General features: G+C 49.8%; 1 protein-coding gene across 1 annotated transcript; it reads left to right on the forward strand.

The window, feature by feature from the left end:
- Positions 1-272: 272 nt before the first annotated feature.
- Positions 273-11,117, forward strand: LOC105311521 (cytochrome P450 2B11-like). Its single transcript, XM_011387505.1, has 9 exons — positions 273-443; positions 3,548-3,710; positions 3,852-4,001; positions 5,464-5,624; positions 6,202-6,378; positions 6,839-6,980; positions 8,293-8,480; positions 8,656-8,797; positions 10,936-11,117. Exons 1-9 carry the CDS (start codon positions 273-275, stop codon positions 11,115-11,117), a joined length of 1,476 nt encoding a protein of 491 aa, XP_011385807.1.
- Positions 11,118-11,559: the final 442 nt, after the last annotated feature.

The following is an 11,559-nucleotide window of genomic DNA, read 5'->3' on the forward strand; positions in this document are numbered from 1 at the left end:
GTGTGTGTGTGTGTGTGTGTGTGTGTGTGTGAGAACACTCATTCCCACTGATCTTGGTAACCATCATAGTATCTCCTGGGGCATGTGGGAGGGGAGTGAGCAGTTCACTGGGCTGCCTGAGCAGGAAGTATGAACTCAGCACCTTTCTTTCAAGGTCTCGCCCTGGGGCGGTAGGGAATGGATGAGGTTACATAACGGAGTTAGGGGGCAGGCTTAGGATAAAAGGCCCGGCTTGAGACTGTCGTGGGCTGGAAGGCAGTCAGTCTGGGACCATGGAGCTCAGTGTCCTCCTCCTCCTGGCTCTCCTCACAGGACTCTTGCTTCTCCTGGCCAAGCGTCACACAAAGGCACATGGCAGCCTCCCACCAGGCCCCCGTCCTCTGCCCTTCTTTGGGAACGTTCTGCAGATGGGCAGAAGAGGCCTACTCAAATTCCTCCTGCAGGTGAGCTGCAAATGGAGGGGGTCTAAGGATGACTCGCAGTCTCTGTACTTGAGGGTCACTCACCAGAAGGAGAAAGGCACACTTCCAGGCTCAGGGGTGGGTCACGTGAAGTTTGGAGCCGTAAAAGGCATGGAGATGAAGCACGGTGGATGGTGGCCAGACAGTCAGAGGCGTCCCGCTTGGTTGGAAGTGCATGGGTGCTGTCCCAGGAGTGGGCAAGTGGGCGTGAGGCGGTGTCGAGGTGTGAGAATTGGGTATAGAATTTCACATCTTCTGCCACTGTCTATGAAGTCCCTGGGCACCTGCCTGCCCCGGGAAGAGAGATAAAAGGGGGCAGTGGCACTAGCCAAACAGGTTTTTCCTGTGCCAACGAAAGAGGGCAAAGACTGGTTCATGGCAGGGCCAGGACATGGATGGAGAGGAAGGCACGTAGCAGGCCAGGAGGAGCTCGCTTACCGGCGAGCGATATAACATAACAGCTGACATTAGGGAGTATCGACTAGGCTCTGTATCCCTGCATTCCAGGGTGCTTTCATGTTTGAACGTCCATTTATTAATCAATAATGTAATCCCTGCCCATGAACCCACTTCCTGATGGGAAAACTGAGACATGACAGCAACTTCCAGCTGTGTCCTGCTTCTCCGTCCGTCTCCACCCCTCCCTCACGGCATGGTGACCACGCTCCTGAATCTTGGGCTTGTCATTCCTTTGTTTTTAACAGAGTTTTATCACATATGCGGAGACCTTAAGTAGGCATTATTTAGCTCTCGTTGTTTTCAACGTACCACAGTGTACCGTGCTTTCCCGCAAATTTCTGGATTTATGTGGCTAAGATTTACCTACATCGGTATAAGTATTCGTCAGGTCTTGTTCACAAGAACCCTGTGGCCTAAGTGTTATCCTCATCTTAAAGGTACAGGCAGTGAGTCTTAGCTTGAAGAAAGCACTTGTCCACAGTCACACGGCTGGGGCTTCACAAAGAGGAGGCCGGGGTGGCACAGCGGTCCTTTACCTCCAGTGTCCTCATAAACTGAAGCTGCCTAACAGTTTGGAATAACCAAGATCCCGAAATCCATTAAGAATCTGATTAAAGTTGTGGGCTCCCTCCCCTCCCAACATCCACACACAGTTTTGCATTAAAATTTGAGAATTCCAGACCCTTAAAGCTCTTCTAAGAATCTTTCAAAAGAGAGGGAGGGACGGAGAGGGAGAAGGAGAGGGGCAGAAGGGGAGAGGGAGAGCGGGGGAGAGAGAGAGGGAACGAGGAAGGAGAGGGCACGAGCTACTGGGCGTCTTGATGGGACAGTTTGGGGAGGGGGGCCGTCCTCTCCTCCATTCCCCGATATGCTCCCAAGTCCTCTGGAGTCAGACAGCTCTGGCTTTGTGACAGTAAGAACGAGTGCCTCGTAAGACGGTTGTGAGAGTAACATGGGACACTGCATAGAGTGGACCGTGAATGCTCCTTAACGGCAGCTAATTTGATCCACTCATTCTTCTGTGCACTCATTCAAAGGTAACTTATTTACTGGGCATCTTATGTGTGCTTGGGAATGTTCTAGGTATGGCATTGGGCAGGGCATACAAAATAAACCGATAAAGAAATATGAGATAGAGGCGAGCTCTGATTCCAAGAAAGCAGGGTACTATTTTAGAACGTGGTGGGAGCTGCTTTGGATTGCAAAGGCTCCGTCCTGCTTTATCTCTGGGCAGAGACCTTAAAGATGCAGGAGGAAGGCGTCAGGGAGAGGCAAGTGTTGGTGCAAGAACCCAGAAGCAGGAGCAAGCTCAGCATGTTTTGGGGACAATGAGGAGGCTGAATCTGAGTGTGCACAGGGCGAGTAGGGGAGAAGCAGAGGGGTGACGGGGCCACGTCATGCAGAGCTGCGTGGACCGTGGTAGAGACTTCAGATCTTATTCTCGCTGAGGCAGGAGCACCTGAGGGCTTGGAGCAGGTCAGGGATATTACTTAATTGACACTTTAATCAGATGACTTTGGGGTCGGTGGTGAAATGATTGCAGAAGGGACAGGAACGGGAGTAGGGAGACCAGTGAGTAGGCTTTGCAGATCAGTGTGAGACATTTTTCAGTAAGCTTAACCTTTTTATGATTATAAGTTAACTTTTTCACTGAAGTTTAATATCACCCTAATAAGTGCACAAATCTTGAGTACTCAGCTCAGTGAATTTTCTTAAACAAACAAGCTCACATAAATGACATACACATAAGCAATAACAGGCCCATCCCCAGGAACCCCCATCAAATTCCCTTCCAGTCACTACCCTCCCACTATCCTGACAGCACGGGGTAGTGTTACATGTTTTTGAACTTCATATAAATAGAATTATGGACTCTTTTGCATCTGGTTACTTATGCTCAACATGATGCTTGTGAGTTTCATTTGTGTTGTTGGGTGTAGCTGTGGTTTGTTCTTTTTCATTGCTGTGTAGTATTCCTTGGCATGGCTGTGTCACTATATAATTATCCTCTATTGACGGTGCTGAACATTTTATTGATAAGGTTTCGATGAATCTCCTTGTTCTTTATTTAGGTGAATGCAAGTACACATTTTTGGGGTACGTAGCTAGGAGTGAAGCTGATGAATCATGAAGGACATGTGAACTTTCTGCTTCAGTAAAACCCACTGAGCAGTTTCCCAAGAGGCTTAATGATGTTAACGATTTTTCAGATTCACAATCACCACCAGAGGGCCATCGCTTGCCCTTCATGTCTACCAACGGGGTGGTTCAGTGTACTTCTTTGGAGGAAATTGTCAAGAGACAAACAGCAGGTTGAAGAAGAACGATTCTCTAGTTGCGATTCCAGGGAGATCTGGCCAGACTCAAGAGTATAGATGGGGGTGATATCAGAGATATTTAACCATCTGTATGGCCTGGGGCACTAACCAATCAAATAGGCCCCGGCTGGGTCATGGGTTAATCCTTTAGTTGCTGGGTCCTGGGAAGGTGAAAGGCAGACTGGGGTGGAGGGTTTCCGGGCAGAGGTTAACTACCAATCCAAATGTAAGTGTTTTAATGGTTCGACGACTGGGATGACCACGGAGGCGCACACTAATAGCAACCCTGGGTGTTGGTATGCTTGGCAGCAACGAGACAAATATGGGGACGTCTTCACGGTGTACCTGGGGTCAAAGCCCGTGGTCATGCTCTGTGGGATCGACAGCATTCGGGAGGCCCTGGTGGACCAAGCTGAGGCATTCTCTGGTCGGGGGAGAATTGCTGCTGTTGATAGAGTCTTCCAGGGATACGGTAAGGGCCTCAAAGGCACCAGGAGGGAATGGGGATGGGAGGGTGGGGATAGGGGAAGATGGGACGGGAGGATAAGGGCTGGAAAGAGGCCCAGAGTCTCCTTCTACCTTCCTCTGCAACCCATGCCCACCTACACCCCAGGCGTGTTCTTTGCCAATGGAGAAAGTTGGAGGGCCCTTCGGCGATTCTCTCTGGCCGCCATGAGAGACTTCGGGATGGGCAAGCGAAGTGTGGAGGAGCGGATTCAAGAGGAGGCTCAGTCTCTGCTGCAGAAGCTGCGGAATTCCCAGGGTGAGCCTGGGGAGTGGGAAGGAAAGAAAGACAGTGAAACCGACAAGTGCAGGCTGCAAAGCAACAGAGAGAGGGGCTGTATGTGAGCGGAGAGAGAGGTAGAGATAGAGGAAGAAAGAGCCAGAGAGACAATCAGACAAAGGAATGGGGACGCACAGAAGAACATGCAGATGGACAGAGCTGGGTAGGAGAGGGACACAGGGTGCTGGAGGGGATGTGGTGTATAGTGTCAAGGACATAAACCTAGATATTAGTACGTCGTCTACTTGTGTTCAGGGAAACCAATTCACGGGTTAACTGTATCTATCAAAGACAAAAACAGGACTTCTATGAAGGAAAGCAGAGAGAGAAAAGGGAGAACTATAGACACTATGAAAACGACCAAGTGTGTGTTCGTTTTCTTGAGCGAACTCCTGACGAGCTGGCAGTAAGCATGGAGGGCAGTTGGAGTTTTTGCTCCTGGCTCCTGGATGGGCCGTCAGAGGAGCATTTCTGGTTGTTTTGAGATGCTTCCTAAATGGGTGTTTAGGAGACATAAAGGTGACAGGGTCCTTTAGCAAAAGATCGTGAGACATAAACACAGAGGTTTGGGAGAGGAGGCAGAGACAGAAACACAGGGAGCAACAGAGGAAAACGGACAGAGGGACGGAGACTAAAGACAGGAGGAAACAGAGTGACACCGACAGAGAGACAGAGGAAGAGAGACCGAGCAGAGACAGACAGTGGAAGAGACTTGGAGAGGTGGAAAGAGAAAAGTAGAGGGACAGACAAGCTGAGGAAAGAGTCTGCAGAGGAACAAGAGAAGATCGACCGCTGAGACCTTCAGACAGGGCTCACCCTGACTGATGACCTGACACACCTGGGCTCACAGCCCACCCTCCCTCCAACAGGGGAAGTCTGGCGTATACAGACATCCATTACCAAGTGCAGAACGATTTCCCGAAGGCCAGAGACCTCTGGAGTGGGAGAAAAGAAGGGCAGGGGAATGACATAAAAGGGACACGGAGAGCAGAGCGTTATCATGTGAACATGCAATGGACTAAATAAACACCTGCACTGCGCTCCCCCTGCCCTGGAACTTCGTTGTACCTCCCCGGCCAGAGTCAGGGCTAGGGCCTGAGAGACGACCTATCGCACAGCCTCGGGTCTGAACCCAAGCCCCAGCGGTGAGTCGCTGGGTCACCCTGGGCAACTTACTTGACCTCTGTGTCGGCCCATCTATGGAATGGAGATAATAACACAACTGTACCTTCCTCATAAGGTAGAGGTGAGAATTAAATAAAATCATGTGGGAAGTGCTTAGACTGGGGCCTGGGACATCGTACAGGCTAGTGAGTGTTAGCCGTCATTACTCCTGTTCTCTTTATCATTGCTGAGTGATGGAGGACAGTTCCACAGAGATGGGCAGCAGCTAGGCATTTGAGTCTGTGCTCCCTGACCTGCCGCCTCCTCCTCCTCCTAGGAGCCCTCCAGGACCCCACTTTCTTGTTCCACTCCATCACTGCCAACATCATCTGCTCCATTGTCTTTGGGAAACGCTTTGCCTACAGTGACCCCGAATTCCTGAGGCTTCTTGACTTGTTCTACCAGTCCTTTGCGCTCATCAGCTCCTTCCCCAGCCAGGTCAGGGTGCGGGTGAGGGCGGGTGGGGACGATGTGGCTATCTAGAGCAGGGGAAAGGAATGATGTGCTTTGGGGCCCCCGAAATGCAGCTTCCGGTTTCACGAGAAGCAGGGACGATGGGGAGAGACAAGGACACAGGCACCTGGAGGGAAAGAGAGATGGTGAGAGATCAGAGAAAGAAAGGACAGCGACAGAGAAGGCAGAAATAGAGAATTAGAGGAAGAGACTAAGAAAATGAGGGCTTGGAAACGAGAGAGTATAGGAAAAGAGAGAAGCAAACGATATTAAAAAAAGGCAGAGATAAAGAGATCTTGAGAGACAGAGTTGAAAAGAATGTGTGTGTGAGTGTGTGTGTGAGTGTGTGTGTGAGTGTGTGTGTGAGTGTGTGTGAGTGTGTGAGTGTGTGTGTGTGAGTGTGTGTGTGTGTGTGTGTGTGAGTGTGTGTGTGTGTGTCAGAGACAGAAGAGGACAGAGATTCCCCTCGGAGGTGTTGTGTTGAGGCCTAGGAGGGCTGCCTCTTTCCAGTGACCCGCCAGCTCAGCTCCAGGAGGACCTCACCGCCCCCTCTCCCCTGCAGATGTTGGAGTTCCTCCCCGACATCTTCAAGTCCATCCAGGGCACACAGAGGCAAATCTACAGAAACCTGGAGGAAGTCAAAACCTTCATTGGCCGCAGCGTGGAGAAGCACAGGGAGACCCTGGACCCCAGCGCCCCACAGGACCTCATCGATACCTACCTGCTCCGCATGGACAAAGTGGAATTTGGGAGAGGGGGAGGTGGGGGGAGGGAGAAAAGATGGGGGGGTGAGAAGAACGGAGGGGGGGATGGAAGAACGCAGGATGGGGAGGGGAGATTAGGAAAAGGGAGGGGAGATGTGGAAGGGAATGGACCCGGAGATGAAAGGAAGGAGAAAGTGGAGAAGGTGAGGCTGGGGAGTGGGAAATACAGGACAGGATAAGGGACAAACGTACCCACACAAGCAGAAAGAGGCTGGGAGAGCAAGCGGGACAAACACGGCGAAGAGATGAAGAGATGGACTGAAAACAGAGCCAGAGTGAAGAGAGGCTGAGAGACAGAGCTAGAGATACATGGGTGGATGTGCAGAGGACAGAGCAAAGCAAACTGGGCCAGAGGGCGTGAGAGACTCAGAGACAGGAGGAGGGCGCAGCAAGGCTCCAGCCTCCCGTAACGCGAGCCCCGCCCTCTGTCCCCAGGAGAAGTCCGACCCGGCCAGCGAGTTCCAACAGGCGAACCTCATCCACACGGTGCTCTCGCTCTTCTTCGCGGGCACCGAGACCACCAGCACCACTCTCCGTTATGGATTCCTGCTAATGCTCAAATATCCCCACATCGCAGGTGGGCGGGCCAGGGACAGCCAACCGGGGGGCGTCTTTTGGCCCCTTTTTGGCGGCAGAAGTGAGGTAGGGGTCCTGCGCGAACGAGAGAGGCAGCGTTCCCCTCTCATATCAGGAGCACTGCAGGACTGAATGAGCTGCCAACTAAGCCAGCTCTGTCGGTGGATGGACAATGAAGAATCTGTCAATCTGTTCTCCCCCTGATTTGACGGATCACTTAAAGATGGATCCATCCATCCGCCCATCCGCCCATCCATCGACCTGTGCTTTTATCCATTAATCGATCGGTATACTCAGATTCTTTCATCTCTAAGTCACACCAGAGCATACCCTCCCATTCTTTATTTGCACTGATTCATTCATCTGTTGACCCTTTGAAACAGTGATTAATTGCATAAACTATTTGTCACTGATTCATTGGCTTATTTATCCATTCATTCGTTCATCTGTCCTCTGATGAACTAGATTTCATTCCTCAAGCCTTCCATCGGTCAGGCGTTCAATTCATCCTCACCCCCTCTATCCTTCTATTCATCCATCTTTGATTTATTCATTTATCATCAAGCCATCTTTCCAGTTATCATTTTCTTTACCTATTTCTCCACTAATGTGGACTATTCCTTCACTTCTTCTTCCATAAGTCTAGCCCTCCGTCCATTCATGTGATTTGTTCGTTGATTAGGTTCATTTATTGTCTTTGGACAAGTTATTAATTAACGATTTATTAACTCACCTATTGATGTGTAAACAAATGCGTACACCATTCTTCCACTCACTAGTCTTTTTATTTATGAGTTGATTCATTGATTGCTGTATTCGTTTATCTATCCAGTTATTCATGGGTTACTCTGTTGATCTATTTCACCGTGATGTTCCTGAGGACCTAGGACGGTGCTATAATGCACATGCATTCAATATTAGTTCATTTTCCTCTCATATTAGAGCAGGAATTTTGACAGGTTCATAGCCACGAGTTCTTTCTTTTTCCTCTCTCTCTCTCCATTTTTAAATTAAAAAAAGTTTTGGTTTTTATTTCTTAACTTTGAGTTCTTAATCTGAAATTTTAGGTGAAACCGTGGTGCACGTGTGAGTATTTATTTGTGCACATGGGGAGAGAACCCATGACATTCATTAGCTATCAGTGGGTGAGAATTCTTGTTGCTTTTCCTTCTGAACCCCCAGCCCAAGCTGGTTGCTCTGAGGACTGTCAATCCTTGACGACAGTTTTTTCTGACTCATTGGCCCATAGGAAGCAGTGTCCCTGCTGAAACGCCTCTTTCAATGAGGTTCACTGGTCCCCCTCTTCTGTGCAGAGAGAGTCCACAAGGAGATTGACCAGGTGATTGGTTCACATCGCCCTCCAGCCCTCGCTGACCGCGCCAAAATGCCATACACTGACGCAGTTCTCCATGAAATCCAGAGATTTGCGGACCTCGTCCCTATTGGTGTGCCCCACAAAGTCACCAAAGATACTTATTTCCGAGGGTATATGATCCCGCAGGTGAGGCCAGCTGGTGACCTTTCTTGTGTGGGCATCCTGGGGTTTCTAAATCTCTAAACCTGATCTCTTGTTGTTTTATTATTAGGGCCTCTTGTTTGGTTTTATTTTTGTTTTGTTTTCAGAGTAGAATAGGGAAAGAAATGGCAATATCTTTGATCTGGTGATCATCCCTCAGGGTACTGAGGTATATCCCATCCTGAATTCTGCTCTCTATGACCCACGTTACTTTGAAACACCAGACACCTTCAACCCTGACCACTTTCTGGATGCCAGCGGGGCCGTGAAGAAGAACGAAGCTTTTATCCCTTTCTCCATAGGTAAGCTGGATCTTCACTTACTTCCCAGACACCAGAGTGCAAGTGGCTTCCCCTCCTTGAGACATCAAGGAGAAGTCTCCTTTTTTTTGAGTCAGCAGTTAGTATATGCCAGTTGCTTTACCTGTATTATGCCATCCCACATTCACGACAACCCTCGAGAGGGCTTAAGAAGGGAGATCCCCACCCAGTGGCACATCTTGGTAAGCCGGACCGTGGTCAAGTATTTTAACCTCTCTACACTTTGGTATAAAATATCCATTCAGCACTACTCTAAACTCAATGCTCTATTGAAGATAATGCGTCAGACAAGTCCCATAGAGACACCGATCTTGCCTCGGCAAATTTACAGTCCAGCACGGGAGAGGGACATTCATCATAGGGCCACAAAATAATATCCGATTATAGGAATTAATGCCTGTAATGTGCTTAGAACTGCTTGGCACAAAGTAAGTGCTTATTATTATTATTATTGTTGTTGTTGTTGTTGTTGTTATTAATCATAACTGTGATAAGTGTTCTGAAGCACTTTGGGAGCACACGATTGGAAATAACGACTACTCCTGGGTTCTGTGAAGAAAAGCACTGGCTTCTATGCCAAGACCTCATGAGCGAGTATCAATCAGCCACCAGAAAGAGTCTTCCAGGCAGAGGGAATATCAAGGGCAAAGCCTGAAGTGGATGAACCCAAGGAGCCTGGGGTGTGGATTACAAAACGAGAGAAGGGTGAAGAGCCCAGCTGGAGGGCCATGAAAGCCTAGGAAAGTTGAGGTTTCTCCTGTCGGCACTGGGAGGTCAGAGAGGGTCTTGACATGCTTTGATTGATCTCTATCCCCATTCTGCGCTCTGGCCCCATTTAGAAAACAACCTGAGTCCAGGGTCCTCATCCTTTGGGATAAAGGAAGACCCCAGAATCAAGTTCTTAGTCCTGAGTTCCATCAGCGATTTCAGTGACCCAGGGCCCCTGGCTCTGCCCGGCGCAATGGCCTCCTCCCTCATTTCATCTTAAGTGAGAGCTGGGGGACATGCTATGCATTGAAAGAAAGACACACCAAGCCAAATGGTGTCAGATCCAAAGACGTGCCAGAGGTCGCCCAAAGGACAGCCCCAGGGATGGAGAAGACCAGTGCGGGGATGGGGGACGGGGGAGACAACAGGCTGCTCAGGAAAGAGCCATTGTCATAGAGCTGTTTGCAGCAGAACCAGCTCTGCCCCCAGGATGTCTCAGCTCTCCTCTCCTCACTGCTGGATATGCCAGGAAATGTGTGACCCCTTCCCCAGATACCTGCGCACAGGCACAATATCTAACACCTTGAGAGATCCAGGAAGTGCCTGGAGACCCATCCTTGAACAAAGCTGATGGCCTTTGCAAGGTCATCAGCTTGCAAATCAGCAACCACTGAATGAAGGAAGAGGCTCCAGGTCTCTCTGCCTCAGCTTTCTGGCCCCATTCGTCCTCATTTCTCTCCAAGCCTGTGGTTTACATCCCATTAAAGTGGGGAACCTCACGCCTCTGAGAATGTGATAGAAGCCATGGATTCCCACCGCGTGCACATCAGCCCTGTTCACAAATTTTTGTACAATATGGTTTTTTTTTTCAGAAGTCTTGGTTCTCAGGCTGAGATAAGAAGAAAAGCCAGAGATAGACACTCACACACAGTGCAGATACACACTCCACAGACTTCCCACCACCCACACCCAGAAACAAACACTAAGCATTAAGTACACCTACAGGACCCTACGCACCGACCCGGTGTTATCTTAAGAAATTTTAGAAATATCAACTTCTTTAACCTCACAATAGCCCTATGAGATAGGTACCATTCTGCAAATGCACACACCTACACGTGTGGAGGCACACACACACACACACACACACACACACACACACACACACACACCCCGAACAGGATGAGGGTCCTTAGATTCAATGGGTTCAACTGAACCCCTTGGAAATCTCAACAGAAGCTACAATGTGCACCTGCTTTCAGAGAGTTTGGGAGCTCCCCTAGAAGTCCACTCTGAATTGCAGCTTAAAGCCAGTCCCATGCAGTGGGATTGCAATGCACACAGGTGTCTGGGCTTTGGGCGAAGAATGTGCATCCACTCCAGGTTTACATTGTGATCCTCTGTGTCCACAGGCAAGCGCATTTGTGTTGGCGAAAGCATCGCCCGTGCGGAATTATTCCTCTTCTTCACCACCATCCTCCAGAACTTCTCTGTGGCCAGCCCCGTGGCCCCTGAAGACATTGACCTCACACCCCGGGAGACTGGAGTGGGCAAGCTGCCCCCAGTGTACCAGATCCACTTCCTGTCCCGTTGAGGGCTTCCAAGGGAGAGGCTCACATCATTCCAGGGTCATGAAGCATCCCCACCTCTGCAGGGGATGCACCTGACTTTCTCCATGTTTTCCTGCTACAAGCCAGTATCCTTCCGCCTGCTTGGTTTGCTATCTTCATGCAGTCACACCTCCTTCCACCATGCTGCAGCTCTTCTTAAAGACTCAAGGAAGCGTTTTCCTTTCCTCCAGTAAGAGAATTCCAGGTGTTGTGTAGAGAGAGAAAGAGAGGGCTGAAAGGGGAAACTTGGCTCGAGATGTCTCTGCGGTGGTGCCACCCAGGCCAGGGCTCCCCCTGAGGGACTTCTTCCCTCATCAGAATAACCACAGCTTCCAGTTGTCAGCTCTCCGTGCTCCAGGGTCTCTGCATACAAGATCCGGCTTGAATCCTCCACCCGGTCACCCCGTGTGTTGGGTACAATGAGCA

This window comes from Pteropus vampyrus, unplaced genomic scaffold (genome assembly GCF_000151845.1).
Source record: "Pteropus vampyrus isolate Shadow unplaced genomic scaffold, Pvam_2.0 Scaffold1000004636, whole genome shotgun sequence".
Classification (NCBI taxonomy): Eukaryota; Metazoa; Chordata; class Mammalia; order Chiroptera; family Pteropodidae; genus Pteropus; species Pteropus vampyrus.